The 14,999-nt window shown below is 54.5% G+C and overlaps 2 protein-coding genes across 12 annotated transcripts in view; both read right to left on the bottom strand.

Annotated features, from left to right (window-relative positions):
• Nucleotides 1-958: 958 nt before the first annotated feature.
• Nucleotides 959-4,751, bottom strand: NKX6-3 (NK6 homeobox 3). The gene is made up of 3 exons (XM_090258474.1): nt 4,216-4,751; nt 2,179-2,348; nt 959-1,226 (listed from the first exon to the last, which is right to left on the bottom strand). The coding sequence occupies exons 1-3, from the start codon at nt 4,595-4,597 to the stop codon at nt 987-989; spliced, it is 792 nt and encodes a 263-aa protein (XP_090114600.1). The 5' UTR covers nt 4,598-4,751; the 3' UTR covers nt 959-986.
• Nucleotides 4,752-7,088: 2,337 nt separating this feature from the next.
• Nucleotides 7,089-14,999, bottom strand: part of ANK1 (ankyrin 1) — a 101,844-nt gene continuing 93,933 nt past the window's right edge. For all 11 annotated transcript variants that reach the window (XM_090258781.1, XM_090258783.1, XM_090258785.1 and 8 more), the window contains one exon: nt 7,089-9,637. In XM_090258781.1, coding sequence (XP_090114907.1) covers nt 9,611-9,637 — 27 coding nt within the window. In that variant the 3' untranslated portion in view covers nt 7,089-9,610. The remainder of the gene's footprint in view (nt 9,638-14,999) is intronic.

Raw genomic sequence — 14,999 nt, 5'->3', positions numbered from 1 at the left:
GAAGCTCCTCCCTGCAGAGGCCTCTCCATCCCAGCGTGGGCCCCGAAGTTGGAGGAGCAAGGAATTCTGAGGTCCCTCCAGCCCTGCTGTCCCTCCCATCTCTCCGAGTGGTCCTTGCATCAGCACCCAGGAAAGCCCAGGTGGGTGGCTCTCCGGTGCAGCATCGGCTGCTGGGATACTCCCATCTTTCCTCTGCTTCTGCCTCTGTTTCCACCTCCAACCTCTGTCTTTCCCAGCAATGGGGCCTCTTGTCTCTCCTTGTCTGGGGGAACCCCGACCCAGGGCTAAAAAGGAGAAAGGAGGTCAGGAGGAGTGTTCCCTCTAGGGGTGTGATCCTAGAGTTTGGGTGTCACGGGTGTTTCTTCTTCCTGGAACCCACCTCCAGCCTGGGTTATGTATTTGACTCTGGCCCCTCAAGGGGGATCCTTCCCATGCCAAGGTCTGGACGTGCCAATCGTGTCTGCCGCAGTCCGCCAGCAGCCACCCTGGGCCCAGGGCCCTGGCTTCCCTGCTCCCAGAACAGAAGGGAGCCCCTTGCCTAGGCCCGCTGCCTCCCTAGGGGAAGCCCCCACAGCTGGATCACAGGGGCACGTCTGGGACCCCACAGCCATTTCCTGGCTGCAGAGCCTGGTCATGTCCATCGCCCTGTGCACTTGGCAATCTTCAGAGCCGGCAGGGCAAGGCCCGCGCCCCGGGAGGTGCAAGATGGCACACAGGGCGCCAGGCCTCAGGAGCAGTTTGCGGCCGCCTCTTCGTTTCCTTCTCCCTTAGCCAGGCTGGCCTTCTCCAGGACAACTTCTGTCTCCTCCTCCTTCTCCCATCCCCCTCCCCTCCCTCCTCCTCTTCCTCCTCCTCCGTAGCCCCCAGGTCAGCGCTGCGCCCCCAGTCCCCCCAGCAGCGGGGAGGGGAGGGGAGGGGAGGGGGCTGCAGGCTACCCTCCCGAGGGGCAGACGGCAAGCCGGGCGGTCGGAGCGGCGGGCCAGGCGTCAGACGCTGTGCCCGCCGAGGCTGAGCACCGAGAAGGCGGCGCGGTGCTTGCGGAGCAGCAGCCGGATCTTCTCGTCGTCTGAGTCGGGGTCCAGCGGCTTGTTGTACTCGTCGTCCTCGTTCTCCGAGGGCGCGCGGTCCCCGCTCGCGCCCGCGCCGCCAGGGGCCCGCGGCGTGGAGGACGAGGGCTCCAGGGCACTTTTCTTACGCCACTTGGTCCTCCGGTTCTGGAACCACACCTGGAGTGAGAAGGACCCTGAGGACCTGCACACAGGGCACACACGGGGCCTCTGTGTGACTCCCCTCAGTAGCAAGCACAAAAGCCTTGCTTTTATAGTAAACAAATGGCTCAATAATAGAGTAGGCTGTAATATTTGCACTACGGTTTTTTAGGGGAGGGGGCAATTTCAAAAATGTGAGTGCAGCAGCCCTTTAGGCTGAGCTGTACCACCCCCCATCCCCCACGGTCTCTCTTCCTTCTACTTTGCCATTGGGCACTTGCGTGGAAGATGCTGAGGTGGCCCTGGAGGTGGGGAAGGCAAGGCAGTAGGAGTTCACGAATCACCTACGTTTAGCTCCACAGTCCCTCGCTGAACTACATAAAAATTTTCCCCTTAATTTTAAAAATAATATATTTTCAATATTTGAGATAGCTGAAGAGCGCAGAAAAGAACCTAACACAGAAAAACATGTAAGAGAGCCACATGTTTCCTCCTGCTTAGGTTGGGCAGCTTTCTCTCCAGTACACCAGGAGCCTGCAGAGGTTAATGCCTGGAGATCCTGGGCCCTAAGCAGAGCCCAGACAGTGCAGAGAAGGGGGGAGCCTGAGGCTGGAGGCCTCCAGATCTGGGTTTGACTCCCGGCTTTGCACTTACCACCCAGGTGACCTTGAGCAAGGGGCTGAGACTGTTCTTTCATCTGTAAAACCCATCTTAGGGTTGCTGTGAGGGTTACATGAGGTGCTACAAACAAGGCCCTCAAACTAGGGGTCATTCCTGCCAGTCATTTTTTGGTGAAGGTAATTATCACCGTCTCTGGGGTTGGGTGGACAGGTGGTGCCCACACAGCAGGAGGCCTCTGGTTGAGAGCTGGGAGCTTCAGGGAGAGCAAGGCCACCTCTCTCCCACACCGTGGCACCTGTCCTTCAGGCTCCTCACTGCCAGGCAGGCATCTTCTCCCACACAGACTCACCTTGACCTGGGACTCAGTCATCCCCAATGAGTACGCCAGCCTTGCCCTCTCTGGGCCAGCCAAGTACTTGGTCTGCTCAAAGGTCTTCTCCAGGGCAAAGATCTGGTGCCCCGTGAAGGTGGGCCGAGTGTGCTTTTTCTTGTGGATGCTTTCGCTCAGGGGGTCCGGGGCTGGTGGGAGGAAGGACAAGTGCAGTCTAAAGGATGAGTGGGGTGCCAGCCCTGCCCTGCCTCTCCCCCAGGGCGAGCTGCCTCCTACAGGGTGGCCACTGAGGCTGTGGGTGGGTGGGCCATGGCACCTCTCATATGAACAGCATTCCTGACATTCTGATAATAGTGACTTTGACCTCTGTCTGGGTGGGCAGACACCTGCTGAGAAGGCATCTGCCCCAGGTTACAGCTACTTAAAGACAGAGGAAGCTGAGGACCTGCCTGGGACCCATGCCTGTTTGAGTAATGTTCTTTCTCAGCCATGCTGCCTGCCCAACCCCTCCAGGGGCAATAGGACTTTACCCTTGGTCTCAGGGATGCCAAGAAATGGATTAGGCACCTTCCACCAACAATCGGGGCCCAAGGGGCCTGAGAATTCTTCCCCTCCTGACTTCCTTGTTCTTGGAATCCCATTTTCCATGTCTCCAGAAACCAGAGTCTTAAGCCCCAAGTTCCTGTTTTCCCCTGTTACCAGGCCTGGGAGTCACCACACTGTTGAGTATAAACAAGGAGGCTCAAGACCGCACCCTCCACCCAACCAATGCAGCTTGTTAAGAAGGAGCTGGGCAGGAGGGTAGGTGGTGATCAGGGTGAGCAGAATGCCCACCTATCGGGCCTTGTTCAGAGCATCCTGGGGGCCTGTGCCCTGTCTCCTCATGTTACAGATGGGGACACGGAGGCACAGAAAGGGGAAGAGACCTCCTGGGAGACTGTCCCCTTCAGTCCTCTCTCCCTTTGTTAATTCAGCCACTTTCTTAGATATTTTCCTGTGTGTGAATATGCACCAGGATTGAAGAACAGGGGTGTGGAGAAGGTGTATGTTTGGGGGTGGGGAGGAGGAGGTGATGGAGGTGAAAGGGAGAGAGTGCTTGAGGCCCAAAGCACCCCCCAAACCAGGCTATAAAATAAATTCCAACAGATGGGGCCTTCACCCCAGGGAACTCGCTGTGTTTCAGACTGAGTGAGGGGTGAGCTGCCAGGCCGAGTGACCCCCTGGAGCAGTGCAGCAGAGGGGAGCCCCTGCTGCAGTGGGCAGCCCGTGCTCAGACAGGAGTGGAGGCTCCCTCTGCCCCTGCCCTTGCCTGATCTAGGCAGAGCCTTCGGGGCACAGGGATGGCTGCCGCAGCCACTGTTACTCTCCCTGCCTCCCAGGTGAGCCTCACCTGTCTATGCATGTCCCGCCCCCTCCTCCAGCCCCTGACTAGCATCATGGGCCAGTTCTCTGAAAACAGGTTTGGGGACAGTTCGGGTGAGGAGAGCTGCCCCAACAGCTACAGCCAAGTAGCTGCTCCTGGGGGCTCAGCAGCTGTCACTGCGACTATTAACATAAACCTGGAGGAGGTTCATAGGAAACAAGCCCCCTCAAAGGCAGATGGGACTGCAATGGAGTCAGTGTGCATTCTGTGTCCCTGAATGGTGGCTCTCCGGGAAGATGATGCTGTGGCCACTTCTCCGCACTGGGGACAGCATTTGCCCGCTTTGGATGAGGAAGTGGTTTCTGGGGGAAGAAGGTGAGCTGCCAGCCGGACCCTACACCAGGTTTCTGTGGGCTATGTGCTCTTCCCCAGACTTAGAGACTCCCAGGTCCTAAAAGGGCAGCTGAGGTGGCAGCTGGTAAGGGGTGAGAAGTGGGGGGAAGTTGCCCTGTCCAAGTAGGATAGAGTGGGTCGTGGAGGGGAGAATCCTGCTCTGAATCCAGATGAGAGATGGGTCCAGGGGTCTGAGCTTCCTGGAGGCTGAGGAGAGGTGGGCAGCGGGTGTGGGCCCCACTGTGAGTGCCCCCTTAGGACACCTCCTCCTCCCCAATCCGGGAGCTCCCTGTACTCACTGTTGGTGCACTGCCGCCCGCCTCGCCAGTCCTGGCCCGTGTCTGCCCAGCAGTTCCGGGTCCGGGTGGGGTACTCGTTCCCAGCCTTCGAAAAATTCCCCACCTGGGGGCCATAGTAGACGCCCTGGGAGCCCAGTCCACCAAAGCCCGCCACATGGGGGTAGCTGGAGAGCAGACTGCTGTTTGGCGTGGCTACGGGCCTGCTCAGGATGTCTGTGATGCCGTGGGGGGTCCCGGCGGCCAGCTGGGGGCCCAGCCCCGGGGGGCTGAGCTTGTAGAAGGAGTTCTGCACAGAGTACTGGCATACAGGGGCCTTCATCTCCGAGAACTGAGCCAGCGGTGTGTTGTTCAGCAGAAACGTCCCTTGCAGGTTGGACTCCATGTTCCCCAGGTCAGAATGAGGGAAGGCAGGAAGCCCAAATGCAGGCCCCTAAACCCTGAGACCCCGCCGCGCTCTGGTCCAGAATCCCATAGCAGGTTTGGAGGGTCAAAAGCAGCCCGAGTCCCAGACCGCCCTCCCACCTAAGGCATCAGCCCAGCCCCTGCCCAGGGATGGGCACCCACGTCAGCTGCTCGGAAGTCAGGTGCTCCGGGACAGGTGAAAGGCCTCGCTGAACCCCTTCCCTCTCTACCTGCCAGGCCCGGAGAAAGGCGGTTCCCCACTTCTCTGATCAGACCCCCTTTCTGCCTTTAAGTCTGGGGACCCTTCATAAGAAGTTTTAAGTTCAGAGAAGCAATATTTCCCTGATAAAGATATGGCCCATTAGAATACAGACCAGAGACTGGCTGAGCTGCGCCAGCTGCGTCGCCATTGGTTGAAATCCACATGGGCCTCACATTGGCTTTTCCTAGACAAATTGCACTTTGAAAGATTGACTGTAAAATCAGCCAGGGTGTGTGTGTGTGTGTGTGCGTGAGAGAGAGAGAGAGAAAGAGAGAGTGCTCTGGAAGCTCTGTTCATTCTCAGAGGGTCCATCTGCTCCCGGTCCCCTCAGTCCAGCAACTAGGAAAAGGTGGGTGGGTGGGTGGGTGGGTGGGGGTCTTGGAGGCTCCTGAAGCAGCTGCTGGCAGTCAGTCACAGTTCTTGCAGCTGTTCTCCTGAAGGCAAGGAGGCCCCACTCAGGGGTCGCTGCCCTGAGGTTCTCAGTCAGGCCCCAGTGTGCAGATGCCCAAGCCTCTGTGGGAGTGTGCAATCTGAGCGAGGATGCCTACCTCCCTCCTCCATGCCGGGATGGGTAAGTGGGGAGGCCAAGCTTTGGGGGGTGGGGGGAACGCAAATCCCTGTGACTGGACTGAGAGTCCAGGGGTGGGAGCCTGCCAGGCAGTCTGGGGCAGCTCTGAGCATACTGGGAATGTGCTCTTCTTGCCTCTGCCTCTAGGCAACCTGCCCTGATCTCCTCCGTCCTCCCATCCTCCTCCACCGAGGAAACATTTGTGCCTTTGCCCGGTCAGTTGCCATATTCTGCCTGGCTTGCACCTGGGTTGCAAATCTTTGATGGCTGAGATGGCTGTTGATTCAGCGGTGATTCTCTGTGCTTAGCACTTGGTTGGCGCTCAGTGAATTTTTGATGGATAAAACTAGATTGAATCTCAGAGCACTCACGTGCCTTTTTTTTTTTTTTTTGTCCTAATATTTACAACATGCAAGGCTTTTCTGGGAGCTTTCATTTTATAAACAGCAAAAATAGCAGTAAATAACATGGGTTACTTCTGTATGGGGCAGCATCCTTTCTTTAATTTTTATTTTATTTTATGGTAATCAGCATGCCACTGGTCTGAATAGGCAAAATGACAGGGAAAATAGTGACTGCCAGACAGGTGAACTTCTGTCCCTCCTCTACCTGGCAGTCCCAACACCTTTCCTGACCAGGCTGTGAGTTCCTTGTCTCGCTGAGCCATGCTCTCTGTAGCATAAATGCAGTTTAATGCACAAAAGACCTCACAAAGGCTGCATGTGGATATTGTTTTTCTAGAAGTTTGGATTAAAAACAGGTAAAAAGGTTCTCGTGCATCTGAGTTGGCTGTGCCACTAAGCTGCTGTTTTGGGAAACATGTCTGAATCCCAGTGTTGTCCCCCAGCCCCATCCAGGCAACTGTGATTCTGAACCTGTGCTTTTGAAAACCCTTTGGGCCATGCGGTTGCACAGCCCTGGCTGGCTTCTTGGTCTGGTGGCTTTTCTGATACTGAGAGAGAAGCTTCAGAGAGAGGGCTGGGAGCATTCCTTGGACCCTGCAACTGTGACTTTGTCACCCAACAATCATGGGAACTTATAAGGAAGAAAAGGTGCAGCAAATGATTTGGTTCTTATTTAATGCCAAGCTTGACAAGGGCATTCATGTTTTGGGATCCCAGGATGACACACTGAAGAAATTTTAACAAATGCTTAATCCATTGCCCTGTTTAACAGATGAGGAAACTGAGGCCAGCTTAATGGCCAGCCTTGCATGCAGTGTTAGGAACTCATTGCTAGGAACAGGGTGATTTTCTCAAAAGTTGTTCAGTTTTGAATGGCGTTGAGTGCAAAGGCCTGACGCCTTCACAAGGAGTGCTAGGGGGTCGCCGTGAATGTATGTCAGCTGTGGGCTCGGCCATGTACTCTGGTGGTTTGTGGTGTCCCCCACCACCTTGGACTTGTCCCCATCTCATGGTAATCTTCAGGTGGGACCAAAATCTGATCTACCATCTCAGAGGCTGGGAGGCTTCTCCCAGAGTGGTGGTCCTGATTAAGGTGGACTGTCCAGGTTTCCTGGAGGTGGGCACCTCTCTGGTGCACAGGCCACCCTTCAGACTGATCCCACTGCCAGGCTTCACTCCTGCCTCAGCACCTCAAACTCCCCAAGGATGAGCCAAAAAGGACAGATGGAGCCTGTGCCATGAGTCAATTTCTTTATTAATTTTGACATTTGTTCAGCTGGTGTAGGGAGAATGGTCTATACATCAGAGTGGGCAAGGGGAATTCTCTCCCAATTACAGAGCATGTGGGAGAGAGTCAAGAAAAGATTTATTTTCATAACAATTAGAAAAATCAAGGTAATTCCAAAACTTCTAAAAAGCATCTAATGTGCAGACTGCAGCATTCTCTAGGCATCGTGTGGAGACCCCAAACTCCTCCCCTAACAGCTCCTACTAGCAACCGCAGCGGGCAGCCATGCCGCCAAGGGCCCGGGCCGCGGGGCCAAGCAGCCATGCCGTACGGAGCGGAAGGTGCCAAAGCATAGGCTGGGGCCGTGGGTCGCGCGGGGCTCTGCAAGGGGCTACTTGGGGCGGCCTGGGACAGGAAGGTACAGGGTCGGGGCGGGAGGCGGGCCCTGCGCCTGTCTTCCTGGGGCCAAGTGGCCTGGCCGGGGGCGCCCGGGAACGGGCGCACGCTCCAGCCTAGCAGCGGAGCAGCCCTGCGCCCCTGCCCCTTAGGGGGAGCCGGCGTGCACTTGGTCCGGCACAGCCCTGGGGGGCCTGAGACCGCCAGCTTGGCCTTCGCCTCCGCCTCCGGGGCTGGCCCCTCTGAAAGCAAAAGCGAAACCGCCGGGACCAACAGAAGCGCCCGGGCTGGGCCGGCGGGGGCTCCGCGGCGCCCAAGGTCCCCCTCGGCTGGGCCGTCCGTCCGCCCGCCCCGCTCCGCCCGCCAGGACCTGTGCAGCCGGCGACAGGCACCAGGGCCGTGGGGGGCTATGACACTGAGGGAGCTTCTGTGCTACTTGGAAGGTGTGAATGTGTTCCGAGGACACGTCAGAAGAGTGGCAGGGAGGAAGGTGACTGGACACCCACGAACAGTGGCTCTGTGACAGCCAGCAGAGCCTGCCAGTCTCTCTCTGGCCCTGGAGGGCGCCCGCTGCGCAGGGCGGGGCCGGATTGTGCTGATTCGGGCCTCCCTCTGCCGGAGGCTCTAGTGTAACTTTAAGGCTCTTCCCTGGTGGCACCGAGGCGAGGAACAGCCAGCTGTCTTGTTTCCTTCCTGCTCTGACCCGGGGCCTGGCCTGGGGGGGGGGGGTCACCTTCCTAGCCCCAGGCCTCCTGGTGGTCAGCGGCTCTCTCCTCCTCCGGCTTCCCCTCCCCTGGGCTTGTCAGGAGTGGGCCCCTCCTCCGCCTCTCCAGGTGGGGCGGAGGGGCTTGGTCACGGCGGGGGCGCTGAGGCTGAGCAGCCTAGGCCCCCCATCCTGCGGGCTGCCTGGACTTAGAGCACCAAGTTCGCTCTGGGAGACCGTGGGGGTTGTGGCTGACTTCTGAGAACCCGCAGATACATTCACCAGCCCTACTCCTCTCCTCTTTCACTGAAAGACAGGCTGTAGCTCCTTCTCCCGCAGCTCGGAGAAGTCCTCAGGAGCTGAGCTGTTAGTGCTTTGCACATACTGCTAAAGTGTTTCTATTGGTTTGCATAGTATTTATTATTTTTCATATACACAAGGCTGATTACTGTACAGTTTACACTTTGAACACAGACTATGATATAAGTGCTTGAAGATATAGAAAAACCTCTTCTCTATTGAACATGCTGGTGCAATCCTGGGACAGTCACCAACTGAGAGAGAAGACCCTTTCAGATGGGTCACTGGCTCCCTTTGAGTCCTACAGCTAAGCCGGGGGTCCTCACTTCAGATTCTTAAGTCCCTAACACAAGGAACCCTGAATGCACTCTAAAGGTAATGATTTTCCATTGGAAGATGATTAATACCGAAACTGGCAGAGAGAGAGAGAGAGAGACAACATAAAAAAAAAAAAAAAATCCAGTTTATCCACAGGAGATTCTATAAAGCTTTGGACATCACAGTAAAATCTGTGTGTACACTGAGTAGAGGGGAGAGGTGCTTCTGTGTGTGCGTGTGTGTGTGTGTCCTCAATGCTATGTAGAGTGTTCCGGGGGAGTGGTCCCCTGGAGGGGGGACTGTCACAAATGGAATGGAGGTGTGTGTGGGTAGGGAAGGCTGGCAGATGAGGACAGGGGATTAAGGTGCTGAACTGATTTCATGCCTACTTCTCATTTTTTTCTTTCCAGGAAGCCCACATGGATTTCTTACAGATGAAGTTGAAAAAATAAGTACCCTGTAACAAGTCAAAATTAAAATGGTTTAAAAAAATATATCATCCCCAGCCACAAAGAGCCCTTGTTCACGTCTGCGTTCATGCGCTCTCTTGCGCTTGCTTTCCATCCCTCTCTCTCTCTCTCCCCACTTCTTGCTGCTTTTGTCCTGATTCCTGACTGAGATCTGTTTGTCAGTTGTCGCTAGAGGCAGGATTGAGGACTGTAGGTCATGCGTCTACAGTCAGTCATTCATGCGATTATGAGACTAAAGGAAGTCCCTTACGGAGATCATGCCGTTAGCCTAGAGGAACATGTGCGCCACTGTGCAGCCCTCCGGTCCAGCTCTCCTCCTGTGTGCATGGCAGAGTGTGTGGAGCTCAAGGGTTGGGTGTCGAGGTGTGATCCTGAGGGACACAAAGAGAGAAGGAGACACTTAGAATTTAAAGGTGCAACTCCCAGCAAAACACCCAAATACTGAGTTTTGTGCTGGTTGCTCAGATAGGGTCTGATTCAGGAAAAGCAGCCACCCCAAGCAAGGTGATGAGCAGAAAGGTGCTGAGCTCGGAGCCCCTGGCCTTCCTCATACCAGCCATCCTTCCCCCCGCTTCCCAACCCGGAGGCTGCCTCTCAGAGGTGGCTGACCTGGCCTATCCTAGTTTGCTGGCAAGTGGATGATTCCCCGAGAAAACCCGCCTGTGGGAGTGCTCTGTGCCTCAGGGAGGAAGCAGGAGGCTCCCACACCTATGCGGTCACCTGGGGAGAAATCCCCACGAGTAGCTCTTGGACCTGCGAAAGGGGCTGTGATCACGAGCCAGGCTTGTGCCAAGAGAGGCTAGGCTAGGCAGCAGTACCCTCCACCTTTCCAGTTCAGTTCGGCCAACATGCACTGATGGCTGCCGTGTGCCAGCCCCAGGATCCCAGAGATGGAGCAGACAAGATCATGGCCTCAGGAGCTCGTGTCTTCAGGGATGGCAGTGCCTCTTCAGCTCTGGTCCACAGCTCTTGCTGTTGGGCGCCTCTAGCTCCCTGCCTTTGTTCGAGGCTCTCCTGGCAAGCACGTCATGTGTTCCCCTCCCCGCGCAAGCTCTGCCCACCACCCTCAAGACCTCTCCTCCCCAAAGCCTTTCTGAGAACTCTGGCTCACTCTTGTTTCTTCCCTCACAGCTCTGGAAACTCTTCCCTCTCGTCACTACCTTTTATATAGAGCAGTCATAGAGTGTAGCAGTCAAGAGCATGAACTCTGAAGCCGGATCGCCTGAGTTTGTATCCTGTCTGCCAATCCCTGCTTAACCTTGGTTAAGTTACTTTCTCTGTGACTGTTTCCTCTGCTATACAAGGAGGGCTATAAGAAGATGCATCTTATTAGATTGTTGTGATCTTTAAAAGAGCTAAAGAGCCCTAACCGGTGTGGTTGGGTGTCCTCCCACAAAGCAAAAGGTGCAAAAGGTCGCAGGTTCAATTCCTGGTCAGGGCACATGCCTAGGTATCAGGTTTGATCCTAGTTCGGGGCATGTATGAGAGGCAACCAATCAATGTTTCTCTCTCACATCGATGTTTCTCCCCCTCTCTTCCCCTCTCTCTAATAAGTAAATAAATATTTTTTAAAAATAAAAGAGCTAAAGATATATAAAGTGCTTCGAACAGTGAGCAGTATATGTATGTAACTATAAATGGGCTCTCTGGAAATGCTACTATCCTTGGCCCGTCTTTCCCTTTTTATATCTGCATTCTTCCCCTGGCAGTGGTATAAATTCTCCAAGGGCAAGAGCCCCCCAGGTGGTCCCCGCACCGCCCACCCCAGTGCTAAGCATACCTCAAGTAAGAGACCTTATAAAACCTTGGGCCTGGGGAAGACAGGCCTCAATCTCTCACCTACTTTTCTGCCCTGGCAGGGCGCAGAGGAGAATGTTCAAGGCTAAGAGCCCATCCTGTGGTAACTGCTCATTTCCTCTCTGGGCAAACTGGGACTCCAAGAGGAGCAGTGACAGGTCCCGCGGGAGCACCCAGGCAGCACCAGGGTAGGGCCAGAATGCCAGTCCCCTGGCTGCGTCCAGTATTCTTCCTCAGTCCTGCACCTCTTCGCCTGGGTGCCCCCCGAGAAAGGTCTTACCCCACAGAGAGCTTGCAAGAGGCCCCTGCTGCTCCCCATGGCTGCCCTAGGCAGGTTCTTCTCCCCACTCCATCTCTCTGTGCCGTCCCACCTGCTCCCACCCCCTGTCCAGTGCCTGTGGCTCTTTCCTCTCTCTCCAGTGCCAGACTCCAATATACCTGCAATGTCTGGGAGTCAGGGTGGACTTAAAACAGCCAAATAAAACACAGCCTCTCGCCTCCTTGCCCCTTCCCGTTGAGATTATTAAATTTTTAACTTACTAAATTATTCTGTGGTCAGAGGTAACACAAGACTTGCAACCACCATGTCTGAATGGAACGTGCCTCTTAAAAAGGAAAACAAAACAAAACAAAAACCCTGCAGCCTTTTCATGCTGCAGCTTTCGGAGCGTCCCCAGAAGGCAGAGCCAAAGAGCCGCAGAGGCCTGCCGAGCACCAGAGCCCTGACCAGCTCCGGCCCGTAGCCTCCTGCTGCCCCGCTCCATGCTGTCGCTCTGTCTAACAGCACTGGCACTCTTATTCTTGGACCTAAGTACTTGGGCATAAAGCAAAACTCACCAGCTGTTACTGTCTGCTTCAAGCAATCAGGCCTTGACTGACCAAACAGCAATTATTTAACTTCCTAAAAACTACCAGAAAGCACCCTTCCCACATCTGCCAGGCCTTAGAGGCAAAATTCTTCCCAAGGTGGGAGCGATTGTGGGGACATCAGAAGGGGCGTTTGGGGTCTATTCAGTCCCTACCAGGGCTGGGGGTGCTCTGCCCTTCAGGAAGTGCTCCACATCTTTGAACAAACTATAACCATAATTCCTTTCAGCTCGTCGGCAGCCGTCCGTCTCGAGAGACGATGGTGTAGCTTCTTAAGAGTCTATCTGCACTGCCGAGAATGGCTGTGCAGTCCGACTCGGGAGTGACACGGTATCTGTCTCCTCCCGTGTTGAATCAACATCTTGCGATGACGCTGGAGTGTCCTCTCCAGTGAAGCTGAAGCTACAGAGCCTGGGCAGGGTGATATGGAGGGTCTGCTGTTGCCCATGCAGCAGACCCCCCCTCTCTTCACAGCTGAAGGGTCCAAGGGAAAGACGGAGTCAATACAGCTTGGCTTCAGGTGCGCCACAGGAGTTGCCGGTGTTGACTACAACGTCAAACCGCCTTAGGGACTCCGGCTCTGGATTTTCTGTCGGGGTTTACTCCCTTAGCCTTTCCTCTGAAGAGGTATGCCGCAAGGCAGTGGAGGTTTTTTGGAGTCAGAGTTTTCCTTCTCTGATGTGCCCTGACTGGAAGATTGAACCAGCGACACTTAGCTCGCAGGCCGACGCTCAATCCACTGAGCCAAACCAGCCATTTAAATATAAAGTCTACAGCTGTGCCACATCACCTCTGGGAGGTTTGTAAGGGAAAACCAGAATCAGTCACCATAACTCGCTCTCCCATATGCATAAAAATTACTTGAGCAGCTGATGCAGAAGCCAGAGTTCTGGGCAAGGCCGAGGAATCTGCATTTTAACCGGGCTCTCGAATGACTGAGTTACAGGGATGTGGAAAACCCTTTGAGAAACAGTGGATTAGAACCTGACAATTTACCAAGCCCTTTACAAACATAAACTCATCGATCACCATAACCACACTGGAAGAGGGATATCCAAGTCATTGCTCTTTCCTGGCTAAGGAACCCAAGGTTCTGAGAGGTCAATTGACTTGCCCTGGTCACACTACAAATTAGATCTGCAATCGATTGAGCACCAGAACACACATGTTCTCCTTTACCCTTTCAAAACAGCTCTCACGGCTCCTATGATTCTTTTTAAAGCTTTATTGAAGTGTAGCATACATTCAGAAGGGACTACTTTCATCCTCCCTCAAGGAGAAGGAAGCTCAGGGCCATTAAATGACTTGTGTAAGGTAATACAACCTGCAAATTGGAGGAGCCAGGTTTTCAATCTAGACTCCCAAGCCCTAGCTTTCACCCTTCTTAAAATACATAGTTGATTCTCGTAATGTACCAAAAAGTCGCCACGAACACTGGATTAGCCAACACTGGACCAGGAAAATACAGCGTCAGGTTCCTGCCAGCCTCTGTTAACAATAGCTTTGTTAACCAATGAATACCTAACCTTGTTCTATGTGTGTTTTCTGGACACCTTATTTAATATATATTATTGCTTCATTAACACTAAACGCATGGCTAACGGTGCTCTAACTCATGCCTGAAGGAAGCTTATTAAACACATGTATTTTTTCCATAAGGCATATCCCTGCCTTCTTGTACTTAGAAACCCTAGACAGCTCTTCCAGCACTGGCCCTGGAGGCTGAAATCACCAACAGATAGCCCCAAAATGCAGCAACAACAACAACAAAAATCAACCCGTGGCATTAAATAGACCGCAAAAAGGACACCTGTTTACAGTCTGAGAGCTGAAACCAGAGGGCAGAGTGCCTTGCTTGACCTCAGCTGGGCACGTGCACACAGAGCGACTCAAAGTCCTCACCACCATGCATGCGTCTGTGAGTGACCACAAAAGTGCTGTGAGTTTGAGGGTTAAAATAAACCTGAGTAGATGAATCTGCAAACATGAAATCCACAAATAACGAAGGCTGAGTAGGTGGTACTATTAAGAACCAGGGAGCTTTCAGCCCCTTCACCGTCTTCTCTGCAGTGCGCCTTTCTGGGAGGGGAGGATACTGCAGGCCAGGCTCTTGGGACCCAGGCAGGTGCCTGCTTCATCACTGGCTCCCTCACTACTGTCCCCACCACACACTTTCTTGGCCTTTTCTTGGCAGAGGCTCCAGCACGGTACTGGAGCCAGGCTGCCCTGTATTCCTGACACGTGAGCTCAGTGATCTGGACCCCACATCCCCTATGGGTGGTGCAGTGAGACCATCTACAGAAAATTAAAAAATAAAAATCCCTGAGTTCTGCCCTTCTCCCCAGGCTGGCTTCTGGGCTGCCTCTCTCCTGTTCAGGAATGTCCGGAGAACCCCAGCCAAACAGAAGCTGAGATTTAAAGCCCCTGCTGCTGTCGCCACCACCATAAGGAACATAAGGTAGAAGAGTGTACTTTCGCTTCGGCTCTCTGCTTTTTCTAATTATTTGCACCTTTGGATTATTTGCAGGACGGATCACAGCTAATCTCCTAAACCAGCAGACTGGTGGGCCCCCCTGGCAGTCCCAGGGTTAATACTGTGACCTCCTTAAGCTGCTGAGGAGTCAGGTCTAATTTTATCCTATAACTGGATCTGCCAGTCCTCTTTTTTGCCCAAGCGCTGAGGTATGTTGGGAAGCCCAGAGTCAGCACTTCTGGTGGCTGGGGAGCAGAGGCAGCGGCCCCACTTTTTGCCGAATGCAGAAAGCTGAAGCTGGCCTGCCACTCAGCCCAGAGCCAGGCCCTGGGGGTTTAAAAATGGCAACAACCCCAATAGTGTCGCTAGTGTCGCGCTGGGGCCACAGTGCTTCCTCGCTTCCTGCCGACTCCCACCCCGATGCATCCTGTACTGAGCTGCCCCGAGCTGGGTGCAGTAAAGAGCCTCGGGGCAGCTCAGTACAGGATCCCTCAGGGAGGACGAGGTCAGAGCTGGCCGCTGAAGCCCCCAGCACTGCACGGCCCGCTGGAGAGCCTTTGCCGCTGCGTCTTCACGGCCTCCTTCACTACACATCA

This window comes from Furipterus horrens, unplaced genomic scaffold, assembly GCF_987537825.1.
Source record: "Furipterus horrens unplaced genomic scaffold, mFurHor1.1.pri manual_scaffold_12, whole genome shotgun sequence".
Taxonomy (NCBI): domain Eukaryota; kingdom Metazoa; phylum Chordata; class Mammalia; order Chiroptera; family Furipteridae; genus Furipterus; species Furipterus horrens.
The sequence above is the reverse complement of the archived record's forward strand: the minus strand, read 5'-3'. Positions and strand labels throughout refer to the sequence as shown.

What these genes read in the sequence shown, in the direction of transcription:
- NKX6-3 (XM_090258474.1), bottom strand. Translation starts at nt 4,597, where the DNA reads ATGGAGTCCAACCTGCAAGGGACGTTTCTGCTGAACAACACACCGCTG. An exon ending in CGGGCGGCAGTGCACCAACA is followed by an intron (nt 2,349 to 4,215) that starts GTGAGTACAGGG and finishes TCCTCCCACCAG; the next exon opens with CCCCGGACCCCCTGAGCGAA. An exon ending in TGACTGAGTCCCAGGTCAAG is followed by an intron (nt 1,227 to 2,178) that starts GTGAGTCTGTGT and finishes TTCTCACTCCAG; the next exon opens with GTGTGGTTCCAGAACCGGAG.